At 43.4% G+C, this 23,619-nt stretch overlaps 2 protein-coding genes across 8 annotated transcripts in view; both read left to right on the forward strand.

Annotated features, from left to right (window-relative positions):
• DGKD (diacylglycerol kinase delta) overlaps nucleotides 1–8,376 on the forward strand; it is a 71,956-nt gene extending 63,580 nt beyond the window's left edge. For 4 of the 6 annotated variants that reach the window (XM_049801921.1, XM_049801915.1, XM_049801917.1 and 1 more), the window contains exons 25-30: nucleotides 329–440; nucleotides 607–699; nucleotides 1,076–1,195; nucleotides 1,535–1,652; nucleotides 2,906–3,036; nucleotides 4,140–8,376. In XM_049801921.1, the coding sequence (XP_049657878.1) occupies nucleotides 329–440; nucleotides 607–699; nucleotides 1,076–1,195; nucleotides 1,535–1,652; nucleotides 2,906–3,036; nucleotides 4,140–4,229 (664 nt within the window). In that variant the 3' untranslated portion in view covers nucleotides 4,230–8,376. Of the gene's footprint in view, nucleotides 1–328; nucleotides 441–606; nucleotides 700–1,075; nucleotides 1,196–1,534; nucleotides 1,653–2,905; nucleotides 3,037–4,139 lie in introns of those variants that run through there. The other 2 variants (XM_049801916.1, XM_049801919.1) reach the window with 2 other exon arrangements.
• Nucleotides 8,377–12,471: 4,095 nt separating this feature from the next.
• Nucleotides 12,472–23,592, forward strand: PROC (protein C, inactivator of coagulation factors Va and VIIIa). Of its 2 annotated transcripts, XM_049801939.1 has the most exons (10): nucleotides 12,472–12,646; nucleotides 13,178–13,338; nucleotides 13,709–13,793; nucleotides 14,182–14,342; nucleotides 15,322–15,346; nucleotides 15,901–16,011; nucleotides 16,743–16,883; nucleotides 17,250–17,359; nucleotides 18,296–18,413; nucleotides 22,928–23,592. In XM_049801939.1, the coding sequence occupies exons 3-10, from the start codon at nucleotides 13,727–13,729 to the stop codon at nucleotides 23,494–23,496; spliced, it is 1,302 nt and encodes a 433-aa protein (XP_049657896.1). In that variant the 5' UTR covers nucleotides 12,472–12,646; nucleotides 13,178–13,338; nucleotides 13,709–13,726; the 3' UTR covers nucleotides 23,497–23,592. The 2 variants fall into 2 exon arrangements, with proteins under 2 accessions (XP_049657896.1, XP_049657895.1); XM_049801938.1 differs by lacking the exons at nucleotides 12,472–12,646; nucleotides 13,178–13,338 and adding an exon at nucleotides 13,355–13,476.
• The last annotated feature ends 27 nt before the right edge of the window (nucleotides 23,593–23,619 follow it).

The following is a 23,619-nucleotide window of genomic DNA, read 5'->3' on the forward strand; positions in this document are numbered from 1 at the left end:
CAGAGAAGTGTTAATTAAACTGCCATACGTGCAGCTGCCTTTCACATCACTATGGCCATACTAAAATGTCTAGGTTGTATTTCAAACTGATCCCAACTTGTGTGCAGAATTGAATATGCACTTGGAGTTGTGCATGTGAAATCTGCCTTGCTTTGCCTATGCATGCTCACTACAGCAGGGAGAATTGCCCTGCTTTGCCAGAGGCTGTGCCCCTCCCATGCTTTATCCCTGCTCTTGTCACTCAGATGGGTATTAAAAGGAGATACCCAGTCAGAAAAGATCTCCTGCTTTGAGCATATGCTGATGCAATCTGTAATTCTCTCTTTAGCATTCGGGAAATAGCCCAATCCTATCAGGACATGGAACAGGAGCTTGCCCATGCTGTCAATGCCAGCTCCAAGTCTATGGACAAAGTCTACGCTAAATCCAAGTCTACAGAGGTACTTCACTCACTTGGCATCTCCCATTTTGTCCTTGTTCCATAGCTCTTGGTTTTCTTTTCTCATTGACCAAAAGTAGGCCTTGCTTGTCTAAGACTTCTTCCTTTTGACTGCTCAGACCTCTGCATTTCCAGGCTTAATTTGCGCATGCATTGCTTCCCTGCAGGGTCTGAACTGCAGCCTTGTTGTAGAGATGGTGAATAATGTCAAAGCCCTGCATAATGAGACAGAGCTGCTGCTGGCAGGCAAGATGGCGCTGGTAAGAAGCACAAAGCAGGAGTAAAGCAGCCTCTCACTTTCTCTCCTCTCCTCTCCTACTGTTGCCTTGGCAAGCAATATTTTGCTGGTCTTGGTCTTCTTTGTCTTTGTAATAAGTCAGTTTAAATGTTAATCATCCAGAAATTAGGATGGTGTTGCTACGTAGGCATGATGAGCAGTCAGGCTAGCTTGTGTGGAGTTTGGAGCTCAGAAAAGTTGAAAATCGTTAACTTGGTAGTGTCCGGGCAGAGTGCCTGCTGTGCGTTTCCTTTTAAAAGGAGGAACTGCTTTGTTAGCTAGGAATTTCAAGGCAAGGGCGTGACTGTGTGTTCCACCATATGACTTATAACTCTGCTTTGCTTCCATTTCTGATCCAGCAATTAGATCCTCCACAGAAGGAGCAGCTCCAAGCAGCCCTGGCAGACATGGACCTCCAGCTGAGGAAACTGGCAGACATCCCATGGCTGTGGCAGCTTATGGAGCCCTGTGATGAGGAGGTGAGGAGGACCAAGGCTGTATTTCCCTAGCTGTTCACTTTTTCACTAGTTGACTGTGAGTGTTTGACTTCCTGTGAATATACGACTGATGTGAGAAAAAATCATTAAGAAGGAAGCTTGTCTTCCTAGGGCTAAAGAAAATAATTTCCTGCTAAGGTCCCTTGACTGACAAGGGATCGCCTTTCTCTGTTTCCTTTCCTGTCTTGATCAAAATGAGTTCAGAAATTTTTTTTCCTCTCTTACAAGGTCATGGAGCTGAGCTTGACAGTACTTGTTGCTCTTGGTCTGTTCCAATCAATTTATGACTGTTTGCCTGATACTCCCTTTTTGTTCTTACAGAACCAGATGCTGGATTATTCTAAACGCAGCCGCAGTGGCAAATTCCGGCTGGTGACCAAGTTTAAAAAGGACAAGAACAACAAAAATAAGGAGACTCATAGTAGCATGGGATTGCCGGGTACCAAGTCTGCTCATTCATCGTGTCTCTTTGTCACATCAGTGTGGTCACACCACTACCTGTTCTCTGTCTGTCTGTTTCCTCTCATGTTCTCTCCTTCTTCTGTTTCAAGTGCATCTGCATTTTCTTGGAGGGCTATTCTGTCTTTTTCATATGGCAAAGTAGCTTATTGCTCCATTCTGTCTAAGCCCTGATCCCCCAGTACTACACAAATGTTCCTGAGCTGAGACAGGAAGTACCCTCTGAAGCATTCTGCCTACAACTAGACATTGTCAGGGATATTTTTAGGGGTGCTTAGTGAAGTGAATTTGAGAATTTTGGCATTTTAGGTATTAAAATGACTGTGTGGCCCAAGTCCACGTAACTCCAGTCTTTTCACTGCTAATTCTCTGTGATATGGTTAATGATGTGTTTCTCATTGATTCACCCTCAGGCTTTAATCAAGTTTCATGTCTAATTGGCTGGGGATCAGCATCACCACAGGTGCACCCTGACCTTTAATCCTACTGGTCAGTAGATAAAAACTGTCCATGAATCAGCAAATTGCCATTCAAGACATTTCTCTCCAATTGATTTAGTTGATTTTTGGTTTATACTCTCCTTACGAAGACTTTCTTCTAAAATTCAGAAGTACTACCTGTTCTGTGGGCTCCTGGGTCCTGTCCTCTGCCATGGAGTTGTGGGTACAGTCTCATTCTGTCTGATAGGCAGGTGCTTTCTCATTGCCTCCCAGAACTTGGGATCTTTATTATTCTCTTATTCAGAGGCTGTGCAAGAAGGTGGAAGTCTAAAATCTTCCTCTCTCCCTCAGACATGGGGGAGAGAGGTTGCCATTTTAGTTACTGAGCCCAAGTGCTTGTACATAATAGCAAATTAATCTGTGCTTGATTCTTCATGATGTATTTTATGAATCTGTTGTTTTGTAAGCAGAGGAATATCAATGAACTTACTCTTCTTAAACATGGGGGTAAATTTTAAAAAGCACATCCAGTCCCATCAAAACAAACATGCACTTCCTCCTGGCTTTACTGCAGCTAGCCTCTGCTTAAGAGAACAGCTCTTACCTTTCTCTGCCCTACCTCCTTTGTTTGAGACTGTAGGTCATGCTACCAGTCCTTGCCCTCCCCTTGGTTTGAGGCTGTGGTACTGCTTACCCTCCTTCTCTGGCACTGAGTGCTGATGGTGTCCTCATCTCTTGCTGTCTTCTGGGGTTCTGGGTACTCAATGCACTCCTGCTTTTCCATCTCTAACAGTTCATCTCTGGGGAACGGAGGAGGTTGCGGCCTGGCTTGAGCATCTCAGTCTTTGTGAGTATAAGGATATCTTCATCCGGCATGACGTCCGGGGCTCTGAGCTCCTGCAACTCGAACGGAGGGACCTCAAGGTACTTTCATGATTGGCTCATGAGAAGTAGCCAGCTGCATCTGCATGACCTTCTGTGCTGAATGTGCTTGGAAGTGGTCTGCCTGCTGTTCATTCCACGTTCCTTGGCAAGATGAACCGGTTCATTGTGGCCTCGTTTTATTTTCTTACCATTTCAGGTCACCTGATTTTTAATAGCAGGGAGGTAGAACAGTTGAGGGACCAGCTGCCCAACTCTGCTGCAGCTTCCTGGAGATATAATACAGTCCAGCATGCAGATTGCAGATAGTGCTCTTGAGAGTCTCTGATTTTAATGATGGAATGGAAGTTTTCAACCTCTCAGCTACCATACCAACTTTGCAGAATATGCTGTGATTGGGAAAATTTGGTTCTTACGTTGTAGTGACTGGACAAATAGATCATCATGCTCCTTTGTTGCAAGAAAAAAAATATTTTGGCTGCTAGATGGAGAGAATCTTTTAAAATAATGCTTAGTAACCACATTGCACTACTATTCATCTCCTCACCAGGAGATGCTTTCTCTACAGAGAAAAATTGAAAGTGCTGGTTCTTTGCAAAAGACTTGTGTCATCATTCTGGTGACTTGCATATAGCAGAAAAATACTTTGTTGTAAAGTAGCGCATGGCATTTGTTGAATGCCCTTGGATCTTCATTTGCGATTTTGACCATCTTCCTCTTCTGAGGTTTGCTGTAATCTGTGCAGCTGATTGCTCTGCATGCCATCCAGCTACAGGGTGTGTTTGATGTGACTGGTTGGTTCTTCCTGCATGTTTTGGCTACTAGCTTAGGTCCTTGAGATCTGTATGCTCCCTCTGTTCTCTTGCTTCGGCCTTTAACAGTCAAAGCAATTTGCGTTTCTGGCTAATGGTCTGCAGTTGTTTCTCTCCATGACTCTGTGCCTGCTCTGTGTTCATTACCTTGTCATGCTGTGATAGCTTTTTGACACATGGTTTGAGGTTCCATATATAACAATCAGGTTTGTAATCTTTCTGCTTGGTTTCCTCCTCTCTGTGTAACTGGCTGACTAGTTCGTAACCACTGCTTGGCCACCTGGAATTTCCCCCCACCTTTCTCCTAAGGTAAGGTTTTCTCTTTTCTTCCAGGACCTGGGTGTGACCAAAGTGGGTCACATGAAGAGGATACTGCATGGGATCAAAGAGCTGAGCCGGAGTACTTCTGCCAGCGAGGTTTAGCCTCTGTTTTCACAGCCTGTGTCTACCATTCCCCCTAACTGCACAGCGTCACCTCACAGAGCAGATGTGCTCACAACTGTCTCTATTGAACAGCCAGACTGTAGCTGTTCAGAGCTCATATCAACCAAGCATGGTGCTACCTTTCTTCCTGTGGGGTACGGCTGCATCCAGTCAAGAGGCATCTTATCTGCGGTCAGGCAGAGGCTCCCAGAAGAGAACTCGCTTGCTATTTGAAGAACCATGTCCTCCGATGTGGGAAGTTCTGGTTCCAGTGACAACGCAGGCCTCCTGAGAATTGCAACACAGCTACCTTTACTGGATAACTTCATCACATTAGAATTATTCAGGGCAAAAAATATATTGGCCAGTCTTAGTTCAGGAGCATCTGACAGTCTTTTCAGACCCAAAACTTCTCTGCTCATCTGTGTGTCACACCTGTATTGTAGAGCATTTAAGTGGGACAAAGCTTGTCCTTGTGTTTTACTAATCCCTTTTTCATCCACCTGTAGTTGCATGTGATTTGCATCAGAAATTCAAAGCCAGTACAGACCTCTTGCCAATGAATACCCAGTGATTCTCACTCACTTATGCCTTGCAACAAACAATGCATGTATTTCAAACAGCGGTTTGCACCAGTTTGCGGGGTCATCTGCTGGGCCTCTTCCAGCCAGAGGCAATGGTACAACCTTTAGGTTTTCAGGCATCACAAACAATTGTTCAGAAATTCCTGGCAGTAAGAAAAGACAAAATTCTGGAGAACCAAAAGATTACAGGAGATTAGCTCTGACATACTCCCTTCTGAATTCATCTTCAGGAGACCAGATAAAAGGGAGAGGAACGATAACTAGCTGTTTGGGCTGTGTGAGAAATGTAATGTAAAATGGAATGAGATGTGGAGCAATTTTCTCTGTCTTGGTCAGGGAAGCAGCATGACTGGCAATAGCCAGGGGTGGCTTCCTACCCATTTAGTGCCACCTTCATGGCCACAGACAACAGAGATGTTTCTTTACTTCAACTTGCAGTGCAGAAAACTATCTCTGTCATAAAAGATATGATTTATCTGTAGTACTTGCATCTTTTCACCTGTCTTGGTTCTAGTGACTTTTCCACCTTACTACTCTCTCTTGCTGCCTTGCTTCTTCACTCCAAGGTGGATACCAAAAGCTTAGGGTGGCTCAGCCCTCTTGGGTTGTACCCCTGAGAGAGCTATTGTGTGCTGTCAAACATCAGGGCTTCTATAAGGGCACTGAGAGAAGGAGGACTGTTACTGAGCGGATGAGCATCATAATGAAAACTGGAGTATGTTGGTAAATTGCCTTTGGTACCACCAGCAGTGGAGCATGGAAAAATTAGTGCCTCTGAATCAGAGTTCCTAGACGGCCTTCAAATTTCCACTGTATTGCTTGACCTCAGTCAGGTGACTGTTAAAGCCCGAAGACCAGCATGCATAGTTGTATTGCCATGTTTATCACTGCGAAGGGAATTTTGGAACGTTCAGTGCTGTAAAGCTGGAGAAACAGCAGGAATTTTTAATTACTTTGTCATTTTGTATGTATTTATTTTTTTATTATTATTACAGAGTGGCACCTGTCTCGCTATGGCTGCAGACAGAAAAATGGCCACATACACAGTGGCATAAAAGATAATTTCCTGAGGACATCATTCTTCTTTGTTATTTATCAAATTGACATCAGCTCTCTAGTCTAGCAGCAGTCAGTCAAGTTATTTTATGTAAAGACTTGTCAGCTTAAAAAGGTTATGGGCTGATTTAATGTTGTGCAAACTCCATTGCATTCTTTAAGATTTCACCAAGGATTATTCTGACTCTATCTGTCTTTAACTAGTTGTCATTCACCCACATTTCCTCTCAGCCTAGCAAGTGACAGGGTTTGCTCATGAGAAGTTAGCAGAAGATTAAACATGCTTGATCCAGCTAGCAAAATTTCTCTTATAAGTACTGCGGGGACTGAGCAAGAAATATGTTCAGCTTTGCCCTGAATTTGTTTCTGCTATCTATAAATTTTTTTCTTTATCAGTACAGCCCCCCTGCCACTGTATTAAATTCCTGAGGTATCAGATGAATAAGAATTGTAGACATACTGTGTTCTCCCACTTGCTTGTTGAGGCACAGAGTAGCATCTGCATGAGAATGAGGAGAAACCTCCACTAAGGAGAGCTCCAGGATGCAGCCATGCTTGCTGGTAACAGTAAGTTGTAGCCCACTGCCTGTCCCCAGGAGTGTTGCATGGTTAGGACATTCGTGTGCTTGCTGAGGAGAGAGCAGCAGGGAGCACAAGGCAGGTGATAACTCTGAAGAGTCGAGATCTGTGTTTGTTCCTGTACATGGTGAAGAAGCTGTTCTTGCTGTGAAGTTTCTCCAGGCAACTTCATGGTTAAACATGTATAAACAATATGCACTTGCCTTGCTTGCATAATTCCTGGGGGGTTAAATTCTTGCCTCAATAGAAGCAGCTCCTCTCTACTCTTCCTGCTCAGAGTACCAGGGGAATCCAAAGAGTTTATGGATTCAGGCATGTTCCTTAATTTGTGCCAGATCTGTAGAGGCTTGATGGCCATTAGCCATCTGCTATGAGCGATGATGCCTGCACAGACCAATGTTCATTTCTTTTATGATATGTCATGTTGAGGGGTTCAGATCCTTTTTGTGTATGTGCACATTTTATCAAAGGGTTCATAGCCAGTATATTCCTGTCTGTTGCTTACTGGAGGCAGGGAGGGAGTTCTGCCTTCTTTTAGGAGCTAGAAAATGGGATCAGTCCACATTTAACCCGAGTGCCTTTGAATATCTATTAAGGTTTATATCTAATTAAAAGGGTCATAACTCTGTGCATCTCACTGGGAATAATGCAAATTTCTGTTGCAGAGATTTTGTGACTAAATGAGGACAGTTTGTGTCAAACGTCAGTGGGAGCTATCTGCAAAGTAGGGAGCCAGGCTGAACTTCTGGCTACATTATTCCAAATTCCTCTTCTGGCATCTGATATTTTTTTGTGGGAGAGAAACACAGGAAAGACAATTAGTAAAAAAATCTGCTGCGTTGCCAAAAAAGAGACTCTCCTGCAGTCTCAGGTAAAACACCAGCTTGAGAGAAGCTAGAACTGCACGTCATGCATATGTTTAGTCTCTTAAAAAATGCTACTCATGTGAAAGCTGTGTGGGACCTTCTGTTTATCATCCCTCACTCTTGGCAGTGATGCTGGGACAGTGTCTGCAGTGAGCTGGGCATATGGTTTCTTCTGCTAGGAAGAGGTTTCAGTACATTGTCTCACATTCTGGCACTGCCCTGGATGTTTAACTTTAATGGCAGATTCTGGAGATAATGTACCCTGTGTTAGGATATTTCGGTTCAGTGGGAGTGCATGCAATGGAGGCTCGGGGGAGGTTTGGCCCATGAAGCAGCTATCAGTGGTGTCCTGCTCTGGGCTACCTTCGGGAGGGCTGTTAGCACTAGTGCAGTCTTTCTGGTTTTGCTTGTGGGATCTTAGTGCTGAGAGCAGGTGTCCCCCGCTGCAGCAGGAACCTGCTCTTTGCAGCAGAGGGGAGCTGTGCTGCTTGGCGCCCAGAGGTGCTGGCCTGGCCGGGCTGCACAAGAGCTGGGCACCCGGGAGCCTCCAGCTCTGCTGAGGCCTTCAGTGCCAGTCGTGGGAATGTTTCTGCACCCCAATCATATGGAAAGCTTTGTTCATTGTTTTAGTATTATTTAAAAATGTGCATACTATCTATGTGATTTAAAAAAAGACTGTTTACATGAAATATTTTGTATCTTAAGATGTGTGTACTGTAAAAAGCAAAAAAAAAAAAAGGAAAGGATGAAAAAAGATGTTTTTCTACAACTGTCAGCAGTGACTGCATGTCTATATCATCGTCCACCAATTGTTGTTCCTCAGGGGTCTCCCCGCCATTCCTGTGATCCTGTCAAAAGCATAGGGAAGCAAGTGAATCCCTGTGCAGTCTTGGGAAGGTTTTGTGCCTTAAGAATGGGACCTGCTTCCCTGCTATTTATTATGTTAATTTATACAGTGATTACCATGGAAATGTCTCTTGTATTTTTTTGTACATAGTTTACTGTTGATTGTTGTAAATAAGTTTTTCTTGTATATAAAGTAAACATGTTTCTGAGCTTCCAGTAACGATTCTCTTTTACTGATTTTGTTGTGTGAGGGGGCTGCAGTGCCTGTCTGGTGGGAACCAGCTAATTAAAATCTGTGCTGTGATAAAATGCCTTTATCTGGAATTGCATCAGAAGTTCAGAGCTGTTCCTTAGAGTGGAGTGAAATGGTAAATGTGATTGTTGTAGGTTAGTTTTGTAGCATTTCTTTGCATTGGTTTAATTGGCATGGAGTAGAAGACATCATGTAGATTATTTTTATTAGCTGTATCTCTGCAATGAACAAAAGAAGAGATGTTTTAAACATGGTGGTTCTGCTGCTGTTCATCCTGATCATAGCTCCACTGTCTGCAAACCCACAGCTAGATAGGAAGACACTCTCAGAAACTCAGCAGGGTATTTGTTAGTTAACCTCCATGTGCTTGTAGACCTCTAATCGTGTGGTGTGGTGTGACCATGTCTTCCCGGTCATGGCAGTGCATTGCCCTGATGAGACGGGAACAGTTGTTTCTCTATTCTGCTGGTGCCTCTGTGCATTCAGTTTATTGCAGGCAATATGTACAGTAACTGGAAAAGTGAAAGTGCATTTCCAAAAATGTAGGAGAAATGAGTTTTCTCATGAAAGTAGAAATTGACTGCCATAAAATGACGCCTGTAAACTCAAGACTAAAAGATTTGGAGATGTTTGAGTGAGCAGTCCATGGATTGGATTGTGATGAGCTTCCTTTTCCATCTGTGCAGACTGATGTGTTTGTAAGATGCTGACAAGAAACTTTCAGCAGACTAATTTGAACTGAGAGGATGGTCATAGAGTTCCATAGTACTGATGCAAAGTAAATGGAAAGTAACTTATAATGGTTGTGAATATTTTCTATGTGAAAAAGACCTTTGTACTTGATAGTTGAACTGAAGGAATTACTTTGTCTTTGTGTGGAGAGAGTAGTTCATGTGACAGGAACATAAGAAACCGAAGTAATGTTATATACTGTTGCAAGATGAAAATGTTAAAATTGATCATTAAAATATTAGTTACCTAGTCCTATTAATAAGAAGAAAAGAAAAATCTTTGCATTTGCTCACACGTGTGCCAGACCTGAGTGTCAGGCTCTGCATTAAGTAGCATTACAGAAAACATGCAAAGAAAGCAGCAGCAGAGAGACAGAAGATGTGTGTACTCCTCTGATACAGGTAATTCATTTTGGTCTTTTTTTTTTTATTTATGTGGCAGAAGCCAATAGCAAGAAATTCTTTGCCCCACTCAGTGTATCATTACTGGGGTATCAGACCTCCTGATCAGGGCTGCCATGCTCTTGGTTTGACTGATAACTACTCAATGGATCTTGGGAGGGTGGAGCGGGTAGGGAGCGAGGTGTCCTGTAAAGATCATGAAGTACCAATGAGTCGGTCGGTTTTTTGTTTTGTTTTGTTTTGTTTTTAATGTGTTCTGCTGCTGTTTCCCGTTTCGTAAGTGTTGTTGGCAGGGGGGGTTATGTGTTTGGTTTTATTAATGGAGCATAAAGTGTCAGGAGAGTTGAGAAGTCGAGGAAATCTGCTCCCATTGAATGGGCAGCACTGGAAATGAACAGGTTTAGAAGAAGCCCTGTCATTCCTTATCTGTAAAGCAGCTTCAGAGTGGTAAGGGAAATTCCTTGTTGGGCTGCTGTGTGTCTGGTTGGAATGAATAACTGTGCACCCACCAGCTGGGCCTTGAGCAGCTTGAGATGTTTAATTCTCACATGGGCAGAATGAAAAGGCTCTGAGACACAGCGCAAGGTAACATTATGTGTTAATAACAGCTAAAAAATACATGGCAGTTCGCTAGCAACTTCCATCTGAAGAGTTCCAGTATTTTGCTGGCTTACCAAGTGGTGTGGAAGGTTGTAAGTCTTTGTCTTTGCGAGAAAGGAAGAGGTGGGAGAGTTTGCATATGACCTAAAAGACACACCACTTCTGTTGACTTCAGGGTAAAATATAAGTCAGTTGTGGCCTATGGCTTTTTCTCAGGGGAGCAGGGACAGGGGTGATTTCAGGCCTCTTGTCCTTCTTTATGAGCAGGTTGGCTGATGGGCTGCGCTGCCAACGGGAGGAGTTGGAGCAAGTGGTAGGTCTCGCTTTTGTTAAAGGCTGTGCACAGCTGCAGCCTCAGGCAGGTGCAAACAGATACCAACCAGGGAAGTAACAGGCTAGGAGGGACTGTCACAGGAGCAGCTTGCTTCCTGCCCAGGTTGTCAAATTCCTGTCAGCTGCAAACTGGATTCACAGCAGCACTTCCCAGCAGCCTGCTGAGGACATGCTCAGGGCTGCATCCCTACAGAAAGGCTCTCCACAGAGAGGTGTTTCTGTGTTCCTGGCAATATGTTCCTGTGCTTGTGTGTGAGCGGTGCAAAACCTTGGCCTCCAAGGACCTTTTCTTTTAAGAGCAGCCTGAGGAGACTTAATATTTCAGCTTGGTTTCCTAGGGAAGCAGGAGTGGTCTGGTTTGTGTGGTGCTGTGTGTATCAGCCTGTCTTACCCCTTTTAATGCCTGTTTGGAACTTACTGCCTCATTTCAGATGGTTCATGGGGAAAGATGGCTCATAGAACATTATGTTTCTACAAGTCTTGCAAGAAATCAGTGTCCAGGATGAGAGGGAGACCTTGGTATTGCTCTGTCAGGGAGAGGCTCTGGTGTGCGTATAGGAGTTGCTCAGTGAGTTACTCAGATTTGTTGCAAATTAAAAGCTGTTATGGAAGAAGTAGGGAGAATTGGTGGATGTAATACAAGATTGATTGCTGAAGAGCTGTGATTTTGAGGCCTTGTAGCTTTGCCGGCTCAGTTCCTCTCTCTTTCAAAATTTACATCCGTCTAGAATCTCCTTAATTTATGGAAATTTACATTTTAAATTACAATTTCAATTTGGAAAAATTTGAGAGGAGTGATTCAGCACTCCTGGCTAAGAAGATACAGGCTGAGAACACATTTGAGAATTTTCCAGAAGCTTTCCTGTAAAAGAGGCAAACCCAAAGCATTTGGCTTTTTTATACACAGAGAAACAAGAACACTGTGTGCAGTCTGGTGAGCTCTTACCCTTCAGGTTGTAAGGGGGGGATATCTTTAAGCTGTGAAATTTGAAACGTCAAAAATACTGGTTTTTTACTTCAGGGAGGTGATTTCTGTTGATTATTAATGCCTGTTGGTAACAAAGTGTGAATCGGAACTCTCCACAATGTTAATTAAAATGATGTGGAGCCTCTGTCTTGCTAATCTCTTATGAAGTTTCTCTGTTTACTCCTCTTCACCCTCTTCTAGTCCTCCTCAGAAATATTACTTTTTTTTTTTTTATGAAGGGGAACTAGAAAGTAGTGAGCCCAACACTGTAATTGTTTAGATTGAAATGGTTCCCTGGCTTGCAAAACTGGGCAGATCTTGAAGTATCCTGGAGCATCTTCTCTTCAATCCCTTGCACCTGGAGTCATATGAGACTGACTTACCTGAGAGCCCAAGTGCTGGCTTTTGAAATACATATTTCAGCACTCCAGTAGCAAGAGAAATGGGAAAGCAGGAATATAAAGCCCCCAAAACACAAGGGCTGATGAAGAACTAAATTAATTCTCTCCAAGTATCAGTATAGGTTTAAAAAAAAAAAAAAAAAAGTTTTTTGGGAGGCTGACATCTTAGATTAGATGTTTTAGGTTGGCAGTTCATGTGTGTGTCCTAAATTTCCAACCTATACCAAGTCTTAGAAATGAAAGTGTATTCAAAAACTTGTAACCTATGTGGTAGCAAAGTGCTATTTCTAGATAGCCAGGTCAGCTACAGATATTACGAGTAATACATGGAATATATGGTACTACACTTGCTTCTCTCTCTTTAGATTTCCTATTTTATGTTTCCTGTCTTCAGGTGTATTTCATAAACTTTATTTTCAGCAAAAATCTGTTATCATTAATCTCAGTTGAAATTTTCTTGTTGAATGGCTGAATTGAGGATAAAGAATATATATCAGTAGAGCTTAGCAGTGCACACATCTTTCCCAGCTGTGATTTTGGATGCTGCAATCTTTTTTTTTTTTCAGCACAAGTCCCTGATAGATGAACTTTGAAATCTTTGTTTAAAGAGAGCTTGTTTTCAAGAAAGTCCATGGCCAAGTTTGTAAGGGAAAAAGAAAAAAAAGTTTTATAAGCAGTCAGAGCTCTCCTAAACAGTGTCACTGGACATGAGCTGAGATCCTGGGGAGGCCCACCTTTTCCTGACACCCGGTGGCAGTTTCTTGCGACGAAGGACCCCTAAGGACATGTGGTTGCACAGGTAATTTGCGTGAAGATGTCACATTCTGTACTGCTCACAGAGGTGCTGCTGCACAAACTGCTTTCAGAGAAGGGGGATGCACTGGTTTGTACCATCTCCAATGCAAGAAAACTTCTGAAAAGGATTGTGGTTTTTCTCTAAAATGTTTAATGTTCAAAATTCAACAGAAGATTTTGTGCTGCTGAGAGCCAATCCAGTACACCAGAAGGTGCAGTGTGCTGGTACAAGCTTCTTGCCCTACCTTCTCACAGCAGGCAGCTGATGGGGCAGGCACTGCCTGCTCATAGCTCAGGGGGGTTAGTTGCCTTGGCTGTTTTGTGGTGGAATGTTTCATGAGAAAGTAAAGGGGGAGGACTCTTAAAAATAGCAATATGTTTCCCTTTTGGGGTCAAGAGACATCAGCACTGGGTGGTCACGCTTACGAACTAAACATAACCATTTCCACTTGCCAGAGAATCAAAAGAAAAGAAAACAGATTTGAAAAAGGCATGAGTGGGTGCCTCAGCTGTTCCATGTTTCTCCTGCATGCAGGTAAATTGCCAGGCTCCCCCTGAGCACTGTTTGTTTAATGACTAAAAAGAAAGCCCTTCATGTCACTCTGAAGAGTAAATATCTGAAGTTATGGATTAACTAAGTTCCAGCAGAGCTCATGGCAGAAGAATAGATCACACTGATTGACACTGAATAAAGCAGTAAGTGCTTCAAAAGTATTGTGTCCTTCGGGATTTCAAAGTACAGCTTGCTTTAATGAAGCATAAAGCTTGTAAAAAATGTCTGGTGACAAGGGGATGATGTCGGGGCAGACAAGAAGTGTTCTGGGAGAGCTACTGGTAGGTTAAAGGGAACTAGCAAACCAGTCTGGAGGGCCTCAAATTGAACAGCTGCTTTGGAGCTGGAATCAGAGAAAGTCACGGCACAGCAAAGCATTCAGCGAGGGACCTGCTCTGAGAAAAACAAGTGAAGGAGATAGCAGAGCTATCTGAATAGAAACTGTCTGCAGCAGGGGGGTTGTTCTGTGGTTCAGCAGTGCACTCCCCTTCACACCTACCTTCTCTTCTTTAGGTGACTCCTGCCTGCAGTATGTGGAAGCTCATCACCATAGGGGTGCTGCTGGCTGCCTGGTCTTCACGAGTCTGTAGTACCTCAAGTAAGTTTTCATTTTAGAGATCACCTTCACCTTTTTCCAGTTGCTGCAAGTGTGTTTACTGCTCATCTGCCAGTCATAGGGAGTGGCTGGAATTGTTCCCATTATGGGGGGTTTGAATTCCTCTAGCAGAGCTTGGCACACACAGTGCTGGGCCATGATGGCTGCCTGGTCACAGCCCTCATGAGCCCGACAAGCTGTCTGAGTACCACAGAGCAGAGGCTGGAGCTTGCTTCTGCAGCACAGCACTGACAGCTTATGGTTTCTAGAGCAGGCTCTCTTGCTGTGCTAGAGAGGGGCTGTAGCTCTGATAAGTGTTCTTTGGAAAGGACCACTATCAGTTTTCAGCCAGCTCTTTTCCCTGCTTGTGCTTTCACATTTTTGCTTCCAGTATTTTACAGCAATAAAGATGCAAACCAAGTCTTGAAAATCCAGAAGCGGGCAAATTCTTTTCTGGAGGAGCTCAAACCAGGCTCTGTGGAACGCGAGTGCATTGAAGAGCGGTGTGACTTTGAGGAGGCCAGTGAGATATTTGAAACCAAGGAAGCAACAGTAAGTTGTTTTTTTAAGGATGAATGTGGGACTTAAGTAATCAATTGTTTGTTTTCTTAAAGTTTTGCAATCCAGAGCATAAGAGATCTTGCTGTCAGCACTGAACATGCATCAGTCCTGACTCCGAAGGTGTAGGCTTGGTTTTGAATGTGATTGTGTTACAGCAATTGTCAAGTTACCACCTGTATGGGCCACAAAACTTGGCTGCTCATGCATGTCCCACCTGACCTAATTGCGAGGTTTTGGTCCCAATCAGGTAGTCTCAATCCCTGCTAGACCCCATTGGCTCTTCTTGCTGCCACTGAGTTTTTTGCAGTCCTTACAGTCCTTTGCCCTCTGTTGTCCATTCGCCAGTGCCAGCTGCCTTTTGCTGTATCTCCCCAGTCTCCCACCTGTGCCTGACAAACATTTCTCTTATCACTAGGTTCTCTCTCCTTCTCCAACCCTCATATTTTCAATTGGGCATATTGTCAACATCACTGATTCCTGTCCTTTTACACACCTGATCATTGTGTTGGCTTGGACTTTTTCTTACTGTGTTAAGCACAGTAGACTTGCCACATAGGATGAACCAGTCCTTGCTGTCGCTCAGATGCCAGAGTGGAGTGGAGTCTTTCTTCACAATGCCCACGTTTTGTCTAACTGGGCACAAATGAATTGTGCACTCAACAACACAGGTGACTTACCTGGCATTAAGTGACAAGAAAACAGAGAAGCTGTGGGGATACTGAGCGGTTGTGGTGCTGGTGGGTCTGCGAGCAGGGCAGGGTAATATGTGCTGAGTATAGGCGATACATGAACGTCCGGGTTGGCCAGTTTTGTTGGTTTGTAGTGCCAGTCACTATGCTGTCAGGAAGAATGAGACTGACGCTATTGACTCGGGTGCAGTGCTGTATTGGCCGAGACCATGATACACTTTAAATCCCTCACTTGTTAAAAATCTGCTTCTAGCCTTAACATAAGTTTTGTTTCTCCACAGCTAAATTTTTGGAGCAAGTATATAGGTAAGTGAAAGACTTCCCTAATCACTTGTCTGTGTTTCCTCAAGAGTAATTGGTACTTGGCCTTCCTGCTGCCATGTATCACATACTGATTAAAATTCTCATTCTCTCTTACATGGGGTGTGCAAACAATGTTTTCCTGTTCTAACACACAAGCAGCCTTCCTAAAAAACTTGAGGTATATCTGTGTCTGTCCTCAGTCATCTTTCCAGAGCTAAGGCACTGGTCATAAGTGCTCTCTGATGCTCTAACCCTGCCTGACATGGTCCAAAGAGGAGCCCCACCCCTGCTCTTCACTTCCACGGTAACCTGCCTCTGCCCTGTCTGCCTCAGGTTTTGCTCTTTCTTCCCCTTCTGCCCACTCCACTCACTCTACAGCTGTGATTCAGAACCCAAACAACTAGCCTTGTCTCTGGGCCAGCACCATGGAGGTATCACCATTTGGTGGCAGAAACCATGGATGATGCTTGGGAATCTGGGGAGGGTCTGTTCGTGTTGATGTTTGATCTGTGAGCTCTGTATGATTCAGGGACTGAGTTTTCCTGCCTCCGTTTCAGATGGAGATCAGTGTGACCCACAGCCTTGTTCCAATGGGATCTGCAAGGACAATATTGGAAAATTTTCCTGCATATGTAACAAAGGCTGGGAGGGGGTTTTGTGCAATTATGGTAATGTTGCCTTTAATCCACTATAAAATAACATTATTTGTGACAGGGATCTCTGTGTAATAGGGATCAACAGTTTTTGACATTGCACAGTATGCTTGCTTTCTTTGCTAATGTGATTTCTCTTTTGCTTCATGATGTGGTAAAAGGATTATCTGCACTTATCTAAAGCAGAATGAAGTTTGTGTTGCCATGGGAGAGGTTTGGAGATCTGAGATAACTAAATTTTACAAAAAGTACTGGAAATAATTCTGTAAAGCAGAGTTTTCAGTTACTTCAGAACTGTCAGTACAGGGATGATGGTGGGGGTTTTTTACAATACAGGGTGAAATACTGCAAATATTTGTTTACTGCAAATATTTGTTTGTCATTACTGTGACAATTTCTTCCTTGGACAAAAGCTGGATAGCATATTTAGGGATGAGCATGTATGTCGTGTATCATCAACACTGTGCACTGTCTGACTTGCACTCAGTGACTGAATTTTCTGTTTTCCAGTCTACCTGCCCTGACAGTAATCTCTGTTTTTCTCCATCTCCCCACTGTCTTATTCTGGACCAAGGTCTGTTTGGTGTCTCAGGGCTCAAGTGCCATTAAAGCCCACAACTGTCATCCCAAATCCATTGTCAGCTGTTGCTCACTTGAATGACAATGTCGTTTTGCCACTTTACCTTCCTGTGACTCTTTGGCTTTCCAACTTCTCATGTCTCTCTTGCTGTTCATTTTTTCCACAGAGGTCAAATACACCAACTGTACTGTCAATAATGGAGGATGCGAACATTTCTGTAGGGATGACCCTGCCAACCAGTGCCGCTCTTGCAGCTGTGCATCTGGGTATCAGTTGATGAATGACCATACCATGTGCGAGCCTGTAGGTAAGAGGAGGATGTTCATAGTTGAGATTTGACAGGCCATTATTCAAACATGAAGTAAGAGGGTGTTATGGGAGAATTGTCTGCAGTGCGCTTTGTACTAGTTTTCAAAACATCTAATCCATGCAGAGATACTCTGTGCCTGCATTTCCCAACTTCATACCCACTTTATGGCCTTTAACCCATGTTTGCATCATGGAGACATATAGGGGAATCAGGAAACTGCCTCCTCTGCAAAGCATTGAGGGACTTCCATGAAACCATTGAATAGCATTGCCTCGGTTAGAGAGACGGAGGGAGTGCTTTAGAAAGAGGTTTTGTATTGGGTGATCTGATCTTCGCTAGTTAACTTCTTTGCATCTCCTGTAGTGGAGTTCCCTTGTGGAAGAGTGAAAATGGACTACATTGAAGCCAAAGCAGGATTCAATATTCGGCTCATTGAGGGAAAAATAGGAAGAAGGGGAGGCAGCCCTTGGCAGGTAAGGAGAGATAATAGTTTAGGCTCTTCCCAAACAGCTCTGCCTGCCTTGCTGCTCCAGAAAGGCACCTACATTACTAGTGGTGGTGTTACGTGAAGCTGAAATTCCTTTAGCTTAGCTTTTTCAAAAGCAACCCAAAAGTTGGAGTAACAGAAAAAAATAGTTTACTACCTCTTAGGACTCTTGGCCTTGTCACCGTTGCCAAGTTGTTTACCTTACCTTGCCAACAATTTCAAGAGAAAGAATAGTGATGACACTTACCTACTCTGTTGCTCCATCCTGGGGAAGGCCACTTAATCACTGCAGCTCGTGCTGTGCAATGCATGCTCCAGCTACTCTAACAGCCTTATGGTGCGAGTGTGAGGTAATCTTCTCCCCCTTTCTGCATGGATCTGTTCTTATAAGCCTCATCTGTCATAAAGTCAAGTTAGCAGATTTAATCACCAAAATACGCCATAGCTTTACAGAGCAGGTTGGGACATCACAGAGAAAGGGGAGACCTCACAAAGCTTGTCATGAAACCAGTGAATGCATATAATCAGGGCCTGGTTCTATTTGACATTAAAGGCCCTTTTACACCATAGCATGAAAGTTGGAGCCTGAGATGATACACTATCTCTGGTGTGCTGTGCACACAAGAATAATCCCCTCATTTGAGCTCTGTGTTTCAAAGCTTTGAAGTACCAAAGTGCTTCTTTGCAGTGACCAGCATTGTGATTTGGATGAAGCCAGCCCTCATTCAGGAAGAATATTCAAAACTTTTTGTAAGTGTTCCATTCATTGTCCTTTTGTCCCACTGTAGAGCTTGGCTTCAATGAATGTGATGTGCTTTGGTGCTTGATGCGTCTGGGCATTTTGCAACCACAAAGACGACTGTGTACAATATTTTGTGAGCCGTGCTCCATGCAGCATCAGACCTCTCTTTTTTTGTTTCAGATTATGCTGCAAAATAGCAAAGGGAAATTTCTGTGTGGGGGTGTTCTCATCCATCCATCTTGGGTCCTAACGGCAGCACACTGCACTGAGGCAGAAGAGGGGCTCAAAGTAAGACTTGGTATGGAAAAAAAGCCTGTCCCTGTTTTTTTAAATACAATTCTTTCATTCCCAAGGTTTATCATCTCAGGAGAAAGCCAAGCAAATTAGGAAGACAAAAGTCCTTCTCGGTTGTAGGAGTAGGTTGTCTAGGAAGTACTTAATACGTACCTTAGCACAGAACAAAAAAGTTTAGTAAAAATCTGATTTCATCTGAGCCACTATCAATGTTACTATGGAAGTGAGCTGTCTCCTGAGCACTGCTGCTTGTCTATAAAGTAGAAAGACTTGTTCTCTTCTGCTTGTGTTTTTCTGATGATGAAAATATTCAAGGTCATCCCAATACTGAAAAAAAAAAAGTCTTGATCCCAGGAGGAGAATGTCACAGTGCCTCTTCCTGCCTTTTCATACGTTTGAACACCATTACTTAAGAGAGTTTCAGTAGAGGAGAGGTGCTACAGGATGGCAACACTGCCTTTACTGGCACTGCTGCTCTTAAGTGTGAGAAAATCTGTGTCAAGTACAGTACTGCTCCTGAATTAACAGACAAAAATAATTAGTGATCCATTCACACTTAAGTAGACTTTTTTCGTTGTTAGTGTTTTCTATCTACCATTGGTGACAGAGGCATAACAACTCAACTGCTTGCTTTCACCATTAGTGAAAAGATAGGTTGTTCTCAGTAATTGTGGAGAGTCTTGCAAATATGTTGTCGGTATACGTAGCCTTGAAATATATTATCTGTACGTGTGTTCTGTATATACTGTGGATGTGCACATGTTTGACAACAGGGACAATAAGGCACATATGGATGGATGTGTTTATGTACATCCTCCATTGTTCAACATAAAGAATGAGTGGAAAATCATGCAATACAGCCTTGGGTCCTTAGTGCCAGAATATCCACCTTTTCCACAGAGGGACATCAAAGTAGAAGTGTGTGTGGTAGTTTGGGAATATGCATACAGACCACACATCTCCAAGCACTTCCAGTTACTGGTAAGTCATTTTCTTCCCTTTTAAGTGATTGCCAGTATGTATATTTAGTTTTAGTGAGGCCCAAGAAGAAGAAACCTGTGCAGTTTGCTTGGTAAAGGATCTTGGAACATTTTAGGGGGAAAGCAACCATCAGATGGGGTGTCTTGAATGCTCTGCAGTGCTAGATGTAGCTTTGAGTGTAACTTCAAGGGATTAGGTCAGTGGGAAAATGGTAACTAGGGGAAGTATTGAGGCTGCACTTGAATTACTTAGAGATCTGTGTAGTCTGACAAGCTTTCAGCTGGGACAGCCATGCCTAGAGATCTCTCTGCAGCAAAGAAAGAAGGGGTGGGATCTGTCAAGAGAGTCTTGTGCTGTCCAAATAAAAAGTGATTTCCAGTGGGTGAAGAAAAGAGTCAGCACTTGAGAACCCTGATTTGAGAAGATTTTTTTTTTTTTTTTTTTTTTTTTTTTGACTTAAATGAAACTCAAGAGACATCTCACATAGATTTGGGGTGAGTATACAGAGTAATTTATAATGTGAGGATGATCAGCAATAGGGACTCAAATTTCTCTCACTCTCCTAGCTACCCAAAAGACCTTTCTTATTAATAGAGGAAGAAGCAAGTGTGTGGTCATGGACTGAGAGCTGTGAGGCATGAGAAGAGAACCCTTTTCATTCAGTCTTGAGCAGTATTGCTGTGGTAAGATGGAAACCACAGAAGGGTCCTTTCTGGGGGTGGGGGGAGGGGGACAGGGGGTCCAGGACTGAGATGACTACAGACTGACACTTCACCAAGAGAGAAGAGATTCTTCTCTAAATGATATTCCAGGGCAAGCAGAAGGGAACCTTTTTAAGACCCAGCCTAACATCATCACATGGTTGTCCTTTTACATGTATCGTTTGGGCATTTTACTGCCACCAGAAAAGCAGTTCTCATCAGAAGAACCCTAAACACTAGAGACATGTAGTGAGATACATGGAAGAGTTTTGAATGGAGACATTGCCGTGTCTGTGGGGGCAGGTGTGAGCTCCATGATAGTGGTGAAGGTGTTTGTACTGAGACTGCAGAGGTGATACTTGACCTGCTTCTGTCAGGCTGGGGTACCCAACACTGTTCTGGACTCATCCCAGTGTAGCTCTCTGCTTGCCATACCTAAGAGCAAAACTGGAAGGGAAGCTCACATCTGGGTTTGCACTTAAGAGCTTGGGGAGTAGTTCTGTAGCAGGACTCACATGGCTTTCTAGTGTCTGAAGTGAAAAGTTAGATCTCAGAGTAGCTGAAGTTTTGGAAGATGGATTTGAGAACAACCCAATTTTCCTACTTGTGGCTCTTGTTTCTACATCTCCAGTTTAAGAGCATCCAGAAGTGTGTTCAGAGCTCTAAGAACACAGAGCAGGTAGGTGAATGTAATGATTCAATTCAAAATACCATCTCTCCCTTCAGAGAACAGGTCTTACACTTCCTTGTTTATGTAGAACTTCACAGTTAATATTTTTCTGCCAGCAACGAGATTATGATGCTACTTATTGCGTAGAAGGAACTAGATGCATTTCACAGAGCCTCTAGGTTTGGTACATCCAGGTGTGGATAGGACTTGTGGATTTTGAAACTCTTGGGGTGGATAACTCAACTGAGAAAGGAAGTATTCACTACCAGAAGTCAAAAGGGTCTTCTCCTGGGCTGGAGCAGGGGGAGCTGTTGCTACAGTAGCACCGGTGCGAAAGCTGTCACCTGCTTGTTCATAGGTTTCTTAGAATAGAGACAGTTCATGGCCATGCTTGTTTACAGAGCAGAAGGTATACTCCTACACAACTAAACTGCCTTTCTCAGAGGAGATGACCTGACAGCGTTCAAGTCCGGAATTACTTCTGAGGCCTAAAGCAGAGGTTTGTATCTGTGAAGACAGGAATAAACCCCTGCTCCTTACCTGCCAGTCAGCCCCCAGCCACAGTGGCTGCAGAGCAGGTAACAGGGAAATGTGCTCCAAGGGTGCTACGAACACTGTTGCCACAAAGAAGAGAGGTTGTGATAGCAGAAAAAAACAGATTTGTGAGTGTTGGCTTGATAATAGCAAGTCCTTCAGGCTCTGGTACTATTTAATACAGGTGTCCCCCCAGAGCAGTTTGAGCTGTCTTCTGTGTCCATGTATGAAACATCCATTGGCTGTCTGCAGAGGAGGAAGAGGAGAGACTGAGAAATAATTGGTCTGGAAGTCCCAGATCCAAAGCTGGACTTAAGGGGTCTTTGAGGGTCTTCTATTTCTGGAACTACTGTGGATCATAAAGTCCCTATGCTTGGAGACACTGACCCTTTACAGAAAGAAAAAAAAACCAAAGAGCTGCAATACCTCATTGACAGGCTCAAGCACAGGGGAGCTTACACCAAAGCAATTGACTTCAGAAGACCTTGGTCATGCAAAGTCAGAGCAACTTGGCTTTAGAGTTTGTATCTGGAGAGATTCAAATAAGACTGAAAGAAGGCAAAAGTTAACAGAGGGGTCGGGGAACAAATTTGAAGGACAGTATTGTGAAGCACACATTTGAAAAGGTGGTAATGAAGTGCAACTTCCACCTTGCTTATAGAGACTGAGAAGGAAAGGACACTTCTGTCACACACACGCAGCATGAGGAGAGATGAGGTGTCAGCCTGGATGTCCTGCCATCTCGTGTGCTTGGATGTGTGCCTGCCTGCAGCTTGAATGTGCATAATGGACAGTTCCCCAAAGAAGTGTTTTTATCAAGTACATACTGAAGTAGGCCTTGATATGAAGCTTAAATTAACCAATAGCACAGTTCAGAAATGTGCCAGCCACTGATTATTCTTGGGGCTATCTCTTCACATCCTATCAGAGCAATCTGTTTCTGTCTTCTCCAGTGTATCACAAGAGACTTGTTCTTGCCTTTCTGGCCCTTTTCAACTTAGTTTCCTGCTTACTGTTCCATAACTGCTTGGCCCACAAAGTGGCCATGATCATGTAGCAGAAATAACAACTGAGAAGTCTTAAGTAGTCAAAAATTCCTTAAAATAGAGATGCAAGATTTCAGAAGGGAATAGCCTTACCAGTCAGTCGTCTTTATCTTATAAATACTGAAGTTCAGTCATTCAGGCACTGGTTATATAGCATAAAACTCATGTACTGTTGTAAATGTCTTGCTTTGCTGTATGCTTGCTCTCCCAGCTTTCAGTGCTGACTCCAAGAAGATTGTTTTGCTCCTGAAGAAGATCTCTCAAGTTGCACAAGTGTACTGTAATACCAACACAACAGGGCAATACATAGGCATTTCAGCTTCTCAGCCGATGACCATACTTCTAGGGTACTAATTCATTTAGTACTGTATGTATTCATGATTTACATAAATATGGAAAGTTTACAGATTAGTCCATCTAGTAAGAACACTGTTAAACCTATAACATAAAATGAACAAATGTCTATATCATAAGGGAAGTAAAAACATGAAGCACAGTTCTAAAGAGCAGTGTAATCCAGATGCCTTGGCATTCAAGGTGAAGGAAGATTTGGTAGCATCTGTCATCTTCTTGTTTGCTCTTCCAGGTAAATTCCACCGTCTCCGTACTGAGGCAGATGAGCAAACCATTTGGGTTGATAAATGTGTGAGCCACGAAAATTACACCAAGGAGACCTCCGATAACGACATAGCCATGCTGCACTTGGCTGAGCCCGTGATGTATAACAAATACGCGCTCCCTATCTGTCTTCCCACCCGCGACCTGGCAGAACAGGAGCTGACAAGAAGTGGGAAGCAGATGGTGGTAACTGGCTGGGGCAGCACAAGTGATGCTAACCACAATTACTCTACTTTCCTCAGTTATATTCAAATCCCCATGGTTCCCCGGAATGAGTGTGCCCAGGCAATGAGATTTGCTATCTCTGACAATATGCTGTGTGCTGGGAGCTTAGGAGACAAAAAAGATTCCTGCGCTGGGGACAGTGGAGGCCCTATGATCACTAAATATAAGGATACTTGGTTTTTGGTAGGACTGGTGAGCTGGGGTGAAGGCTGTGGAAGAAGGGAGAAATTTGGAGTCTACACCAAAGTTAGTCAGTATCTTGAGTGGATCCAGCACCACATAGATGAGATGTCAGCTTCTTGGAAGGGTTGATTCTGAGAGTCTGCAATATTGTGGCTATGTGCTAGTGACAGTATGCAGTGTAATGTACTGTCAGACCTTCAGTATTAAATATTGAGTATATGTTAACCTTGTGTACTGTTTTCCTTGGTACCT

The sequence above is a fragment of the Accipiter gentilis genome, chromosome 6, assembly GCF_929443795.1.
Source record: "Accipiter gentilis chromosome 6, bAccGen1.1, whole genome shotgun sequence".
NCBI classification, from domain to species: Eukaryota; Metazoa; Chordata; class Aves; order Accipitriformes; family Accipitridae; genus Astur; species Astur gentilis.

Bases quoted from the DNA above. Each gene is read 5' to 3' on its own strand.
- PROC (XM_049801938.1), top strand. From the start codon at position 13,417: ATGTCTGGTGACAAGGGGATGATGTCGGGGCAGACAAGAAGTGTTCTG. The intron at 13,794-14,181 runs GTAAGTTTTCAT...TTTTGCTTCCAG, and splicing joins ACGAGTCTGTAGTACCTCAA to TATTTTACAGCAATAAAGAT. The intron at 16,012-16,742 runs GTAATGTTGCCT...TTTTTTCCACAG, and splicing joins GGGGGTTTTGTGCAATTATG to AGGTCAAATACACCAACTGT.